General features: G+C 43.2%; 1 protein-coding gene across 1 annotated transcript in view; it reads left to right on the forward strand.

Annotated features, from left to right (window-relative positions):
- Positions 1–390: 390 nt before the first annotated feature.
- Positions 391–17479, forward strand: part of LOC108696779 (voltage-dependent calcium channel gamma-6 subunit) — an 86650-nt gene continuing 69561 nt past the window's right edge. Inside the window, exon 1 of the mRNA XM_018226417.2 lies at positions 391–1438. Coding sequence (XP_018081906.1) covers positions 1120–1438 — 319 coding nt within the window. The 5' untranslated portion in view covers positions 391–1119. The remainder of the gene's footprint in view (positions 1439–17479) is intronic.

Consider the following 17479-nt stretch of genomic DNA (forward strand, 5'->3'; position numbering starts at 1 on the left):
AAAGTGAAATAATTTATCTAAGTTGAGAAGAGTCTTACTACCATACGATTCCGTGTCCCAATAAATAATGTATTACAGAGAGATCTATACATCAACTGAAAAAAACCTCATAAAAATGCAGTTTGCTGTATACATATCAGTTAGTCTTGGCAGAGCTGGAGGCATTTGTGCCTGAGACAGTAGACCACTGCCGAGCACAAACACATTGAAATCCATTTCTTTCTTCCAGCCGAAGGATTTCCCTGTAGATTTGTTTTCCTGTAAAGCATTTGGCACGTGTTTTCTCCCAGATCAATAAATTATTTGCTGGGAGACATCTTGGAAGCACTGAACCAAGATAATTCCTTGTGCATTTTATTTTGAGTGGAGAGGGGGAGGGCTGCTTTAGTAGATTTTTTCATTGCCTGTTGCTTATTAGTTTAAAGCGTAAGTAGATGAAAGCCTAATTAATAGCCAGGCCCAAGCAGAGCGGAAATCTGGACACAATTAGGCCCAACCGAACCCTACAGAAGCTGCTCCTTTCAGTCTGGCAGAAACGCTTAAGTGGCTGTGGGATTTGAGGGAAGGAGAAGAGTGAGTCGCTGAAAGCAGTGCATGATAAAAAGCAGCCCAGATCCAAGAGCTTATGAACATGCAGTGTAGATACAGATAGGATGTAGCAGAAGCCAAAGCAGGTGCACCATTAGCGAGGGCTGAACTGGGAATAAGTTAACTTGCTTTCTGCCTGATTCTGCTCTCTGTCGCCTGGACATGAGGCAAGTGCCTTTAAGGGAACCTTAAAATAACAGCACTGCCTGGGAGATCTGATGGATGTAACAGGTGCAGAGATTATTTCCAGTCTATGTGTGTGCGTCTGTGTGTAGCAGCAACAGGGGGAGAGCGAAAAAGCAGAAAGAGGGAGAGCACATTGATGTCCCTGCTGCGTCTCTGTAGCCTGAGAAACTTACAGCAGATTGCCTTTTCAGCAACCTTAATACTGGGAGAAAAGAAGGAAGGTAGAGCGGACACCGAAGGAAAAAAAACCTTGTGAGATCCAACAGATTTTGTTGATCTTTTTTTTTTCTTTTTTTTTTCGCCGTCCCTCTTATTTTAAGGGGCAAAAAATCTGTAATCACACAAATGATGTGGCCTAATTTTTTCATGCAAGAGGAGGAGCAACGTTTCTCAGGAAGAGGTAGAGGCCAACGTGGAAAGGGTCTAACTGATGCCCAGGAGGGCAAGATCAAGCTGGCATTTTTTGTGGCCCTGGTTGGGGTGACTCTTACAGTGCTGGCAGTTGGGACGGAGTTTTGGGTGGAGGTCAACACATACAAGCAAAACCACAGCTTGACGTGCGAAGCCGCCCATTTCGGGCTGTGGAAGTTCTGCCAAAAGAAATTGTGGATAGTGGATGTGAATGAATACCGAGCAACCTGTGGCCCCGCGGAGCTTCCTGGAGGTAGGGGGATTGATTCATGTGCTGTAGGTGTGATGTTTATGCACAAGCCGCTAGATTTGCTACAGGATATGGCTAAGTTCAGAAATGAGAGGTGCAGATGCCTTGGGGGACACTGAACAGCTTGACTTTCCATTAAATGCTTTAGGGACATGGGATTTAAGCCTTAATGATAAAAAGCTTTTTAGGCTCTTAGAACAGAGGTTGGAATTGTTAGCAAATCTAATAATTGCTCTTGGGTTTAGTTTTTTAATGAAAGCGTAAACATTTTTAAAGCAGCACATTGGTAGATGCTGTAGAGCATAAGAAACGTAGCTGTATAGTTGCCCCATGCGTTATCTTTTGTTTTTAAACTATAATATATTTATTTAAGGGGGCGCCGAAGACAGAATAAACATTATATTTGCAACTGAAATCAATGCGCAGTGTAAAACTACGTAAAATGTATATTGATTTAAATGATTTTGGGATGGGAGGAGGTATTGATGCTTTTTGTGCTTGCATACAGAATTTTCTCCCAGTTTTCAGTTGGACGTATACACTAGTAACCAATAGTAGGCAATCTTATATCTGGATATTGAAGCAAATTTCTGATTGGTTGCTCTAGGTTACTTCACCAGTGCAAGCTTGATCCCCCTAGAGGTTCCTGTTATTTTTGTACCTTTGCAAAAATAAAAGTTAAAGACTTCTGTAGATTTCCAAAGACCACAACAACTGATTATTAAATGGTGTTCTACTTCAATAATAAAAAAAATTGATACATGATAAATTGATCATGTACACAGGGCCGGATTTACATAGTGGGCGCCCCTAGGCCCACTGGCGTTCGTCGCCCCAGTCCCCTCCCCTTTTTTCGTGCATATTTTCATCATCTGGACCAGAGCAATGGGGATTGTCGCATGGGAAATTTACTCCACTGCATCACCTGTGTTTTTGAACCAATGTGGGTGTAGTTGGGCAGCATGCCGCCCCCCTAAAATCCTGCCGCCCTAGGCACGGGCCTAGGTGGCCTTTCCACAAATCCGGGCCTGCATGTACAGACCCTATATCTAGATCTGAGGAAGTGAGGAACATGACTCCCATAAACCCCTATAAGTCAATAGGATGCACTGGATGTTTGATGCATGTCTGTAGCTGTTGTTGATGGGAGTTGTAGATCTATAACAGCATCACTGGCAGGAAGTCAAGTCCTGACATAAATACTAAAAGCATCACTTAATAAATAATTAAATAATGTGTCTAAATTTTATACAATGATGTGGTTGCAAGGCTGAGGGCTGCAGTAAACGTCTAATGATGTACATGTGCCTTCTTTGTGCAAATATATGGATAACAGACACTCAGATTATCTGTGATGAGCAAATTTATTCGCCAGCCATGGATTCACTGCGAAATTCCGCATCTTGCCACGTGCGGAGAAAAAATGCCCGTAAGAAAAAATGCCCATTGACTTTAATGCATTTGGACAAAAAAGTTTCCATAAGAAAAAACGCCCATTGACTTTAATTCATTAGGACAAAAACAGTTGCCTTATGAAATAAACGCCCATGGACGTTAATGCATTTGGAGCGAGAAAAATTGTTGTGCACATAAAAATTGTCGTGAACGTAAAAACGCCCATTGACTCCAATGCATTTCGCAAATTGTTTTGTGGTTTCGCAAATTTTTCGGTGAAGCAAAACGGGACAGATTCGCTCATCACTACAGATTATGCATTGCACCAAGAATGTTATGAATGGGCCACCCTGGGATTATGGGACAATAGCTATTTTCGACGAATGCTTTGGTCTTTGCTCCCCTTTAATTTTCCAAGTGCTTATTGAACTCTAGCACAAAGAAAGTTCACAAGGGATAGGGTTATGTTAATAAATGAATATGCATGCTGGTCAGTCCCCAGTGTATGCTATACTGTAGGATAATCTGAGGGAACTTTGGTGCAAGTGAATGATCTGCAACTAAAGCAGTGGTTTCCAAACTGTGGGTCTGGTCTCTTTAGGATGGCCTGGAGCAATGGCAATAGGACTCAGACTGAGGTTCAGTTATGGTAAGATTTAGGGGGAATGCCTCCATGTTCCAAACAATTCAGCTTCCACTTGGGGTTTGGAGTGAAATGCTGTTCCAGATATTCTTGGCACTATGGCTGATATATATACTTATATATATTTAACATTGTTATAAGATAAGGGAGGGCTCTGATCAAAGTGGGTCTTGCATTAAAAAAAATTCAAATACTACTACTGTGAAGCTATAAGCAACAGGTAGGCCATGAATGGGCAGCCATTTACACTCTAACCGTTTACTGCAGCAAGAAAATGCCTTGACTGTTCTTGATGCTGGTGATTCTGTAGGTTCTACATCACTGGTTTAACTTTAGGGCCATAGGATGGAGGACTATGTCTAATATTCAAGTTCCTATGAATGCAAGCCACAAGATAAATTACATGGCCTGGATTTACATAGACAGTGTCCCTAGGCCACTGTCTTTGTTGCCTCAGTCCCCTTCCCTTTATTCTCTCAAATTTTCATCATCGGGACCGGAGAATTGGGGATTGGCCTTGGTGGCCTTTCCAGAAATCCTGCCTGTAAATTACTCTGGATCCCAGAAATATGTCTAATATTCAAGTAAGCTAGTATATCTAGTATAGGTAGATCTAAAAACAATAGGACTTGCTGAGTAATCAATGTAATCAAAACCAGTTGTTTTTAGATTTACCTATACTAGATATACCATGGCCTGGATGAATGAAAATCTTCATAGTCAAGTAAACTAGTACTGCACATACATTTTCATTTAAAAAAAAAAACCTTCAACACATGGGCTCCTTAGAGGCTCTGGCTAAGTTACTATATAGAGGTACCTCCTTGCAGTGTTCGATTACTGTGCCAATGGCCACAGTGGTGGGGGTGTTCCAGAGAGCACTAAAGCTGGTCCATAAGGCTAGACCTGTGTGGTCCTGTTGGACGCCTTTATGGGGGAATGGTAATCTCCCGCACCTCAGGGATATACCGGAAGTGAATTGTTGGGCTAGTCGGGGTGTCAAAACCTTGGCCGATGTCAGTGAGCATGGGGATTTGAAACAATTCCAGAGCCTTCAGCGTACTTTCCGATTGCCACATTCCATGTTTTTCCGCTACCTCCCGCTCTGGCATGCCTTTTAAACCCAATTTCCCAGTCGGCCCATTGAAATTGTGGAGACTACCCTAGAAGTCTATTTGAGGAAAGAGGGCATAAGGAAACCCACCTCCTGGTTCTACGCCATTCTGGAACGGGCTGGTCCCGATCCACTAGACAGGGTACAACATAAATGGTCTAGGGATATTCCAGGTCTGGATGAGGAGATGTGGACGGATGCACTGAAACAGGTCCCAGTCATTACCATGTCTGTTAGAGACAGGTATATCCAAACTAAGTTTCTGAACAGAGTATACCTTACGCCTTCTGGACTTGCAAAAATATATCCTACGGTTTCAGACCAATGCACCAAATGTAATCAGGAGTTAGGCACGGTTATGCATGTATTCTGGGACTGCCCGAGAATCCAGGGGTTCTGGGGTGAGGTCCTGCACCATACTTCTCTGATCTTGGATGTCCCTAGTTTTAGAACCCCGTTAGTTTGTCTTTTGGGAATAATGGATAATTTAGGGCTGAAGCCTGCAATTAAGCTTTGCTACCTACAACTGCTATATTATGCAAAAATATCTATCCTTTTGCATTGGAAGTCGATTGAACCCCCGACGGTTACCTTCTGGAAAAGTCAGGTTAACAACGTCCTTCCTTACCAAAAATTGGTTTATATCACAAGAGGGTGCCCCAAGAAGTTCGAGGGCGTCTGGGGAGCATGGTTGGAATATGAAGCCGCTCATTAAGATTGGGGTCTATGTGTGATGATATTCTGTCTGCTGGTTCCACGTCCATTATGTATGATTTGTCTTTTTTGTATTTTTTGTCTATGTGTATGTGATGTGTTGTTGAAAATTGCAAAAATAAAAACTTTAAAAAAAAACAAAAAAAAACATTCAAGGTAGTTAGTCATATAAAAAGTCTTATGCATTTTTAGCTTGCACCAACGCTCAATGAATGTTAACTTCATGCTGGAAAAGTAATTAAAGATTCTACCTTCAAGCATGGACGCACAAAATAAACTATGTGCCATTAACCCCATGCCTGGCAACTTTGTCCAATCTATGCCATCAGCATAAGAGTTACAGGGTGCCAGACTCAATGGGAAGCATGCATTGGTAGACATCCTAAGCAACAAGCAAGTTGAGAGATATCGTGCCAATAATTATTATTTGTTAAATAACATTACATTGTAATATGCCAATTTTATTTCAGCTCCACTGTCATTAATATCCCAATGTCCCAATGTCTGTTGCTGCATTTTACCCCCCAAGGGAGCCTTACATTTCCCAGATGCCAAAAAGGAATATTTTATTGACTCAAAAATTTCGGCACGCTGCTAACAGCCCCTGGAACATGGAAAGAAACGTTGATATTTATTGATATTGTATTTAAAAACACCACATTCATCATGGAAACCTTTCCATGCTTTCCTGACATATACTCCAGGAATGGCAATTGTAACACAGTTGGAACTGTCTTCTAAATGCCAGAATTTTTGCATAAAGCCTTAGACAAACTTGGTCACGTTTCAAATATCAACAACGTTGAGAGCAGATAAATAGTGCAGACGCCATAGGGCAACATGGGACACAGATGTCTCCACTGTAGTAAACAATGTTCCTCTGCTAAGATATATTGCACCAGTTAAACCTTCTTTTTCGGTACGAATGTAAAAAAAAGGCAGGTCTTGGAAGCCAAAGTAGATGATAACCCTAGTAATCTACACCTTTAAACAGTGACAGAACAGAGAGCCCCTGCCTTGACTAGAAAGATGTGTAAACACTACCGGCATATTCCAGACATCTACTACATGCACAACCTAAGCCATTGTCTTTGGAACATTTCAAATGAAAACTTTAATGACTTTAATGCTCTTTCTGGACAATATATCTTTGACATCTGTGTAACTTGTTAGGAAGTGGTGAAAGATTTTATTGATGCTGTCGGTGGTATCCTTTCTCCATATGAGGAGATAAGCTGCTAAACCAGATTCTTCTGTGGCTCCCATAAATAGAAATGGAATCTAGAAACACAAAGCAGTTGTTTTTACTTTTGCGTTCAGTAAGGCTGTTTAACCTTCATCCAGTGGCGTGGAAGCTGTCTGCACAGCTGGCCCTTGGCATCATCAGATCTCTATGACGGAATAGAGAAATCATGTTCAAGTCATTTATGAGTCACTTACATATATGTCACGGCCGGCACCCAACACCAGAACAAGTGCTCGAATCCTGGTTCTGAGCTAAGCTTCACCAGTGGTGTGACCACCTTTGAGCTTCGGGAGGAGCCCTCAGCCTAATCGGGTGCCACCTGGTCTTACGAGAGGTTCAAGCAAGTGTTCTGGCAGGCAATGGGGCACGGCTGGTAGCTAGAGTCTTTGGGACCGAGGATCACGGTAACAGACAAGGATAAGGCAGAAGGATCGTCAGACAGGCTGGGTCGTGGCAGGCAGAAAGCAAGGGTCGTCAGGCAGGCAAGGGTCAAAACCGGGTATCAAGCAGGAAGGGTACAAGCAGAAGAGTAGTCGGATATCAGGCACAGGTCAGGATACAGAATTCAGGATGGTCAAGGTACAGGCTGGGTCAAACACGGATAATCAGATTCAAACAGGCAAAATAGCACAAGGCTTCAGAACAGAGCACCAGAAACAAGTTCTATCACGGGCAGTTTGCTGGGAGTGGAAGTGGCCTATTTATACCCTGTTTGGATGCCAAGGTTTTCGCGCCAAAATCGACGCACACGCGTCAGGATCGACGCGCGCGCGTCCGCGTCAAAATAAAGGAAACGAGACGCGGGCGCGCGCGTCCTAAGGAGGCAAGATGGTGGAACCACGAGGCGGGCGTCCCCGCGGCCGGCGTGGCGGGCGTCCCCGCGGCCGACTTACAGCACCCCCAATCCCAGGTAAAACAGATTTCCTTACATTACCCCCCTCTCTAGGGGGGGACACCGGACCCCCAGGCTTCCCAGGAAACTTTAAATGGAACTGCTTCCTAAGACGATCAGCCTTGATGTCATCAACTGAGACCCAGGAGTTCTCCTCAGGACCGAATCCTTTCCACCTAGTGAGGTACTGGAGTTTGTTACGTACCATTCGGGAATCAAGGAACTCCTGGATCTCAAATTCAGGCTGACCGTCAACTTGCACTGGAGGGGGAACAGAAGTAAGGCGAGTATTAGCGGCAGGTTTAAGTAAAGAAACATGAAAAGAATCAGAAATCTTGAAATTAACAGGCAATTTAAGGCGAACAGACGAAGGGTTGATAACAGTAGTGATGGGGTAAGGACCAATGAAACGGGGACCCAGCTTAAGGGAAGGAACCTTTAGCTTGATGTTTTTGGTAGAGAGCCACACCAAGTCTCCCACTTTATACTGGGGTGCTTCTCTACGTCTTTTATCAGCAGCCCTTTTCTGAGCAGAAGTAGCAGTAGACAAGGAATCATGTACCTGGGACCAAATCAAGGAAAATTGTTCGACAGAGGAATTAGCGGAAGGGACAGAAGAACCAGAATTAGAGAAGGAAAAGGCTTTTGGGTGTAACCCATTAACAACAAAAAATGGAGACTCCCCAGTGGAGGAGTGGGTAGCGTTATTGTAGGCAAATTCTGCCCAGGGTAACAGTTCTGCCCAGGAAGATTGATTTTCGGACACAAAACATCTTAAAAATTGCTCTAAAGACTGGTTCACTCTTTCGGTTTGCCCATTGGTTTGTGGGTGATAGGCGGTTGAAAAAGAAAGATCGATCCCCACTAACGAGCAAAATGCGCGCCAGAACTTAGAGATAAATTGAACACCTCTGTCTGAAACAATATTACTGGGAAACCCATGCAACTTAAATATATGTTGAATAAAAAGTTCGGACAAAGTTTTGGCAGATGGGAGGTGGGGAAGAGCAATAAAATGACCCATCTTACTGAATCTATCCACCACCACCCAAATTACTGTTTTCCCCTGGGACACAGGCAACTCCACAATAAAATCCATAGAAAGATGGGTCCATGGTCTTTCAGGAATAGGGAGGGGAATCAGTAACCCTTGGGACAAATTTCTAGAAGTCTTGGAGCGTTGGCAGACAGGACAAGAATCCACAAAAGATTTAACATCTTGTTTACAGGTCGGCCACCAAGCACTTCGAGTAAGTAATGAAATAGTTTTACTTACACCAGGATGTCCTGCCATCTTGGAATCATGAACCTCTCTTAGAACCTGTTCTCTAAGATCTTCAGGAACAAAAAATCTCCCAACAGGAGTGTTAGAGGGAGCGTCTGTCTGAACAGGGGATAACAAAGAAGAGAGGTCAGATTCCAAAGTAGCCACAATGACTTCACCCGGAATAATTGTACTACAGTCATCAGTTTCAGAATATATTGAGTCAAAGCTTCTGGAAAGAGCATCTGCCTTGACGTTCTTTGTACCAGGCCTAAACGTCAAGGTAAAGTTAAACCTAGAAAAGAACAAAGCCCACCTTGCCTGTCTGGGATTTAGACGCTTTGCTGACTCAATATACAACAGATTTTTATGGTCAGTGTAGACCGTAACCTGGTGTTTAGCCCCTTCTAATAGATGCCGCCATTCTTCAAAGGCCCACTTGACAGCTAATAGTTCTCTTTTCCCTATGTCATAATTTGCCTCTGCAGGAAGAAATTTTCTAGAGAAAAATGCACAGGGATGTAACCTATTAGTAGTCGGGTGCCTTTGAGAGAGAATTGCCCCTGCTCCCACCTCAGAAGCATCTACCTCAACTATAAAAGGTAGTGTTGTATCGGGATGGCGGAGGATTGGGGGCAGAACTAAACTCCCTTTTGAGGAACTCGAAAGCTTGGATAGCTTCCGGAGGCCACATACTGGGGTCAGCACCTTTTTTAGTAAGATTTGTGATAGGAGCCACAATAAGTGAAAAATTTTTAATGAATTGCCTATAATAGTTGGCAAAACCTAGGAACCTTTGGGTTGCACGTAAAGAATATGGTTGGGTCCACTCCAGGACAGCTCTTACTTTGTCTGGATCCATTTCGAGACCCTTGGAAGAAATATTAAATCCCAAGAACTGTACGGAAGCAACCTCAAAAATACATTTTTTCCAATTTTGCATACAGGTTATTAGCTCTAAGCCTACGCAATACCTCACAAACATGAAGACGATGATCAGACAGATTGGCAGAGAAGATGAGGATGTCATCTAGGTAGACCACTACGTATATCCCCAGCAGGTCCCGAAAGATGTCATTGACAAACTCCTGAAACACTGCTGGGGCGTTACATAGACCAAACGGCATAACAAGGTACTCGTAGTGGCCATCCCTAGTATTAAAAGCCGTTTTCCACTCATCCCCCTCCCTGATCCGAATGAGGTTATAGGCACCCCTCAAGTCAAGCTTGGAGAAGATCTTAGCATCCTTGACCTGGTCAAATAGTTCGGAGATTAATGGTAAGGGGTAGCGATTTTTTACAGTGATTTTGTTAAGCCCCCTGTAATCAATACAGGGGCGTAAACCACCGTCTTTCTTACCCACAAAAAAGAACCCTGCCCCCGCAGGGGAACAGGAGGGCCTAATGAAGCCCCTGTCATGATTTTCTTGTATATACTCTTTCATTGCCTGGGCTTCGGGCAATGAAAGAGGGTAGGTTCTACCACGTGGAGGAATTGACCCAGGAACTAAATCAATAGGACAGTCATACTGCCGATGCGGAGGTAAGGTCTCAGCTGCTTTTTTGGAGAAAACATCAGAAAAAACAGAATATGCTGTGGGTAACCCCTCAAAAGAAGTAGTGGCTACTACAGAGGGAAAACAAACCCCACTACATCCTGTACCCCATTGAGTCACCCCCTTAGAAACCCAGTCTATCAGAGGGTTATGCCTCTGGAGCCATGGTAAACCAAGAATAAGAGGAGAGGAAGCTCCCTCAATGAGGTATAGAGCTATCTCCTCACAGTGTAGATTATTTGCACACATGGAAAGATTTGTGGTCTTTTGGGAAACCACCCCTGATCCCAAGGGTCTTTTATCGACAGCCAGAATTCTCAAAGGAGGATTGAGGGCAACCAAAGGAATTTTATTTTTAGCAGCGAATGCTGCGTCCAAGAAATTACCCTCCGCCCCAGAATCAATGAAGGCTGACAATTTAACAGTGCCCGTAGGCCAGGTTAATTTAACAGATAATAGGACCTTGGAGGCAGATTGGGGAGAGGAAACGCCTGCACCCAAATGGAGCTCCCCTTCTCCATTTAGGCTAGAGCGTTTCCCGGCCTCTTGGAACATTGATTGAGGAAGTGACCCTTCTCCCCACAATACAAACACAACCCAAGAGACCGCCTCCGTGCCTTTTCCTCAGGAGAGAGGTGAAAGATGCCCAGCTGCATAGGCTCCTCCTGAGGTTGAGACACAGAGGGGTTTGACAACTTAGCACTAAAATTATGCTTATACAAAGAAGAAGTACCCTGTTCCTCCCGATTTTCCCTCTGTCTTCTATCTACCTGGATAACCAGAGACATAAGGTCATCCAGACTGGTAGATAGGGGGTAATTGACCAGGCTGTCTTTGACAGATTTGGCTAGACCGATGCGAAACTGGCTCCTTAGAGCTGCATCGTTCCAGCCAGTCTCCACCGCCCACCTACGAAACTCTGTGCAGTAAATTTCCACCTCCCGTTTACCCTGGCGTAGTTTGCGAATAGCGGAATCGGCCGAAGAGGCGCGATCCGGGTCATCGTAAAGAATGGCCATAGAGCGGAAGAAAATATCTAAAGAGAAACGGGCAGGGTCGGTGGCTGGCAATCTAAGTGCCCAGACTTGGGGGTCACCCACTAATAGGGTCATTACGAACCTGACCTTTTCCTCGTCAGAGGGAAATGAGTGGGGGAAAAAGCTGAGGTACAGCTTACAGGCTTCTTGAAAACAAAAAACTGGGTTCTGTCCCCACCAAACTTGGCCGGAAATGCAATCTTGGGTTCCTGAGGTCTGAATACAGCACCCCTATCAGGCAGGGAACCCACTGAAGGAGTAGGAACAGAACTGGCTGGCTGCTGCGAGGGTTCCAGCTGGCGTGTTAGGTTATGAAACCCCTGGAGTAGATAGTTCTGCTTTTGCTCCTGCTCCTCCATGCGTTCCAGCAGCGTAGTTAGCAACAGCTCGGAAGAAGATGGAAGTGGAGCAGCGGCAGCAGCTTCGGTGTGATCGTCGTCCTCCATGGCCCGTGATAATGTCACGGCCGGCACCCAACACCAGAACAAGTGCTCGAATCCTGGTTCTGAGCTAAGCTTCACCAGTGGTGTGACCACCTTTGAGCTTCGGGAGGAGCCCTCAGCCTAATCGGGTGCCACCTGGTCTTACGAGAGGTTCAAGCAAGTGTTCTGGCAGGCAATGGGGCACGGCTGGTAGCTAGAGTCTTTGGGACCGAGGATCACGGTAACAGACAAGGATAAGGCAGAAGGATCGTCAGACAGGCTGGGTCGTGGCAGGCAGAAAGCAAGGGTCGTCAGGCAGGCAAGGGTCAAAACCGGGTATCAAGCAGGAAGGGTACAAGCAGAAGAGTAGTCGGATATCAGGCACAGGTCAGGATACAGAATTCAGGATGGTCAAGGTACAGGCTGGGTCAAACACGGATAATCAGATTCAAACAGGCAAAATAGCACAAGGCTTCAGAACAGAGCACCAGAAACAAGTTCTATCACGGGCAGTTTGCTGGGAGTGGAAGTGGCCTATTTATACCCTGTTTGGACGCCAAGGTTTTCGCGCCAAAATCGACGCACACGCGTCAGGATCGACGCGCGCGCGTCCGCGTCAAAATAAAGGAAACGAGACGCGGGCGCGCGCGTCCTAAGGAGGCAAGATGGTGGAACCACGAGGCGGGCGTCCCCGCGGCCGGCGTGGCGGGCGTCCCCGCGGCCGACTTACAGCACCCCCAATCCCAGGTAAAACAGATTTCCTTACAATATATACAGAAGATGTAGGATGTACTGCTGAAATTACCCCTAGAAATCTTGATAGTGGGGAATACATTATACAGTGTCAAAATAATGGAGTTGACTGGGCTTGTTTGAGGTCTGAAAAGATATGGCAGATTCTCTTGTGTGAGGGTGTTGGGTTTATAGAGTGAAAATTACATATAGGAGTGATTTGATCTATGTGTCAGATAATATCCAGGAGCTGAATCAGTGATTTCGCTCAGCAAGCATTGCCTTGATTCACCTAAACCAATGATTGTTATGCCATCAGATCTAGAGCTCACCTAAAGAAACTAAATCAAGCATCTTGAACAGTACTACACCACCTTGTTTGACTACAAGTCCAAGCAGTGTCAGACTGGCCCGTTGGGAGTGGGATACTAGGGAAATTCCCGGTGGTTCCTGTTCACTCAATACAGAGAAATCAGAGCTGCACACATGTTGCATCAAAAAGGCGTTCTACCAGTTTATTGTGGCCACAGAGTGTCAAAGCAGGACAACACTTGGGTGGATGAAGCTCCCATTGTCAGATGAAACATCGCCTGAAACGTTATCCTTTTTTGGCACTCTGAGGCCACAATAAATAGGTAGAACACCTACTTCATGCAACATGTTTATGGCTCCTGTTTCTCTCTATTGCTGTCTTGATACCCTGCCAGGTAGCGAGAGGGCATCTGCAGCACCATTTTCCAATCCGATCAGTCTGTAGGAACCAGTCAATCAACCCTCCTATTCACCCAACCAATTGCTTTGGGCATGCCTATAGCAAAACCATTCCTCATTTCTATATGAAAACAAAGACGAGAAATGGATGGAAGTATAGATAATAGTGTTTAAAGGGAAACTAAAGTTTAACTAAAGTATTAGGACAGAAATGTTGCACATTATGTTTTTGGGCTTCTGTGCCAGCTCAAGGCAACCACAGCCCTTTAGTAAATACCAATGCCTCCAAAGATGCCCTAGTAGATCCCCATCTTCTTTTCAGCTGATTCACTGCACATGCTCTTTTCTGCTGTCTGTTCCTGAGCTTAGGGACCGACTTACAATATACTGTATATATAGGGTTGCCATCTTTTCTGAAAAAAAAATACCGGCCTTCCTATATATTTATCTTTTTTTCCCTATTAATAACATTGGGATCAGCCATAATTTTACAGGCCAGGTGGCAATACCGGCCAGGTGGCAACTCTTGGTATATATAGAATATAAATGTCACGATTTAAGGCTGATTAGTAATGTATTCAGCTTCTCATTAAATGGCAGCTCTGGAAGCAGGACAAGTAACATTTAACAATCTTTCCTGTAGCATCTGCTTGCACGACAGGCTTCATTTTATGTTTTATAATTTGCTTTATAATTTGGGCAACCCCTAAGCTTTGCTTCACAGCAGCGGCTCAGAGCCCACTGAGCATGTCAGTGTCGCAGACACTTCAAACAAAATCCAAAATGGGAAGCTCCTTTGAGAATGTAAAGGCCTGGATCACAGCAATTGACCAACATTCTGAATTACAGGTTTTTTAAAATTGGGTCAAGTTGTATCGCAAGCTTCTAGAAATCTGGATAGGACATTCTGTTGAAGGACCTGAAATCACTTGTCAGCTAGATTTTACTTGAAAACACTGCTTCTTTAGATGATCTATGGTCCTATTTCAGACACAATTAAATTGCATAGGGCAATGATCCCCAACCAGTGGCTCATTTGCAACATGTTGCTCACCAACCCCTTGGATGTTGCGCCAGGCTTAAATACAAGTTTTAATTGCATTAAAACCAAGTCCAAAGCCAAATAGAGTTTCCTGTAGGCTGCCAGTCAACATAGGGGACACCAACAACCCTTATTTTACAATCCCCGGGGACTTTCCATGTTTGTGTTGTTCCCCAATTCTTTTTACATTTAAATGTGGCTCAGGGGTTAAAAAGGACCTCTGACTTAGAGCATATGATATACTTTACTACATTACAGTGAGTTGGGTAAGAGTCGGCCACATGTTAACACAGGAGATATCCTCCATGAGAAATGCAGTGCCTGGATCTACTCGCCCCTACTTTTTCACACCCACCAAAGACCTGGCACATTAGTATAGTATTGAGAGAAAAGTTTGAAGTAGTTTATAAACATTAATACTTAACATAAATGAATATACAACAAACCATAACGTATTGTAACAGTTTGCCTCCCCCTAGGCCCTCAAGCATACCCTTCTCTCCTCAGGGTCTCAAACATACAATTACCAAATCATCTTCCCCCCTGCATATTTAAGTCACGACTGAGGCTCAGATTCAAGCACCTCCCTACCAAGTATGACAAAAACCAACTCTCTAGACCCATCGGTAGGGAAGGCCACTATTGTGCTCCTGGTCCTCCAACAGCTTGAAGTCAAATTCTCTAGTTTCTCAGCATAGTCCAATTAATTAATCATTAGGACGCCACCTGCAAACATTACTGGTTCCTGTTCTCTTTTAGTTAAATACATATCATAATGTCATAATCATATCATAATGTGGTCCAAATACCTTGGTGTGTTTGGCACACACATTCCAAAATTTGTAATGTGCCACTTTACCAGTTTTACGGTATTCATGTTAAATAGAACTGCAACAACAAAAAAAACATCTTGAATGATCTTTGGAGCTTTCAGTTTATGGTATAGTACATGAGTAAAGGTATCAGACTGTTATAAACAATTCTGTATACATGAAAATGAAAATGTTGCCAGAAAAAGATTAACTTAACAAGAACAAACAACTATAAGCCACTTGCCAAGGCAGAAAGCACTGAAGGCTTATATTTTCAGCAATGTTGCTTTAGCTTTCTTCCATGGGAGAGATACAGACAAAGGAGCTTAGTTTACTTTATATTAAATAAGTCAAGGCATAAAGTAATCTGCTGATACTGAAGCTAAAGATCTCAAAATGAGAGTAGATCAATTGGATTTCTGTGTCTGTATGTAGGGATTTGGGCCTTTTTTTTTCTCGGGAATAGTTATTTAACCACATGTAGATATTCTATGTATTTATTATTTATTATTACATGTGTTGCTTTTTATATTTGCTTTGGCGCAAAAAGATTTGGATCCCTGTCTAATACTGGAGGGGCAGGGCATGGCATCACACGAAAAGTAAGATTTCCAGTCTTTAGCATTTGCTTTCAAACATTGTTCCAGGTACCAGCCACAAGTGTGTAGATACAGAAGGGTCTATAGTTGACTGTCATGTATTAAAATGATGGAATGCTGAATGAGTGTACCATGTTCATGGATAGTGACAGACTGTCTAACACTAGAGAAGGCACTTAAGTTTGATGCAATCTCATAAGTAATGGTACAATCATTGAAGAATCAGGTTGGAACAGAGGAACAATGTCATTACAGCCAAAACAGATGCCACTATTCATCCTGATACTAGGAAATTGGAAAATGTATTTCCCAAAGCACATGTAGATGGAGCAGACCATGTAGTCCTTAAGACTATTGAAATGATAGGTTCAATGATGGAATGATAAGTTGACATCATTAGAACATTTATGGGATCCGTTATCCAGAAACCCATTATCCAGAAAGCTCAAAATTATGGGATGGCCATCTCTCATAGACTTCATTATAATCGTATAACTCAAATTTTAAAAAATGATTTCCCTTTTCTCTGCAATAATACTAAGATGTAATTAATCCTATATCTATTGGGTTTTTAATGAAGGACATAAAGTATGGAGATCCAAATTACAGCAAGTCTGCCTATCCAGAAAACTCCAGGTCAGGTCCTAAGCATTTAGGATAACAGGTCCCATACCTGTACAAGTAAAAAGCGGCAGATAAATCTTGAAGATGCAGACATTGACCAACTAGAAATGATTACATTAGAATTAGGGCTTCCCAAAAAAAGAATGAATGTCAATGGAGAAGAGGGAGTATATTAAATCCCAAAGCTGCAAATGACTAAATTGGAGGTTCAGGCAAGACTGTACAATAACTAGGACAATAGCATAGAGTGATTATGCGAGGAGAACATGTTTTGAGAATGATTGTGACGTGTGTGTCTAAACAGGAACAGGAATGTGTCAGTGGAAAGAAAAGGGTTGCAGATGTGAGATATAATTGTAGAGAGTGGACAAAAGAGAATGAATTTGACATGAGTAGGTAGTCACAAAGAAGAAGAAGTGTAGAATAATTATAGAGCAGAAAGGAAAAATAGAAGGAATTGGGCAAGGGGATATATTCTTTATACTGTATGTCACTTAAGATGTAATATGTGTTCTACAAAGAACCCGAATGTCCGTAGCAGAGGCATGGTGGTCACTCACTGTCTCCCTTCAAATATACCTTTGTTTGAGGTTTATAATGCATGATAAAATTAGAAGTTGCATCATAGAAACCAACCAGATGTTTGCTTTCATTACTTAAACAACACAAAATCAAGGTTTACAGAGGGGTCCCCAACCTTTTTTTTGTCCATGTGCCACGTTCAAATGTAAAAAGAGTTGGGGAGCAATACAAGCATGAAAAATGTCCCTGGGTAAGTGCTGTGATTGGCTATTTGGTAGCCCTTATGTTGACAGGCAGCTTACAGGAGGCACTGTTTGACAGTACACCAATTCTAAGCCAGGAATTCAAAAATAAGCACCTACTTTGAGGCCACCAGGAGCAACATCCAAGGGGTTATTGAGCAGCACATTGCACATGCGCCACTGGCTGGGGATCACTGGTCTATAGCATCAGCAAAGACCATGTTACTACATCATTTGTACCATATGTTCAGGAGTACTTATTTAGGCCCTGTCACACGCCCAATAAATCTACATAGCTAATAAAATCCACCTCATTTAAAGGAACCGTTTAGTGGTTATAAAACAGGGTAAATATATAGGCTGTGGAAAATAAAAAAATGTTTCTAAATTTATCCAAAAATCAAAATCTACAAAGGCTGGAGTGAGTGGGGGTCTTACATAACAGAACAGAACCCAACTTCCTGCTTTTTAAGCTCT

This window comes from Xenopus laevis, chromosome 7L, assembly GCF_017654675.1.
Source record: "Xenopus laevis strain J_2021 chromosome 7L, Xenopus_laevis_v10.1, whole genome shotgun sequence".
Taxonomy (NCBI): Eukaryota; Metazoa; Chordata; class Amphibia; order Anura; family Pipidae; genus Xenopus; species Xenopus laevis.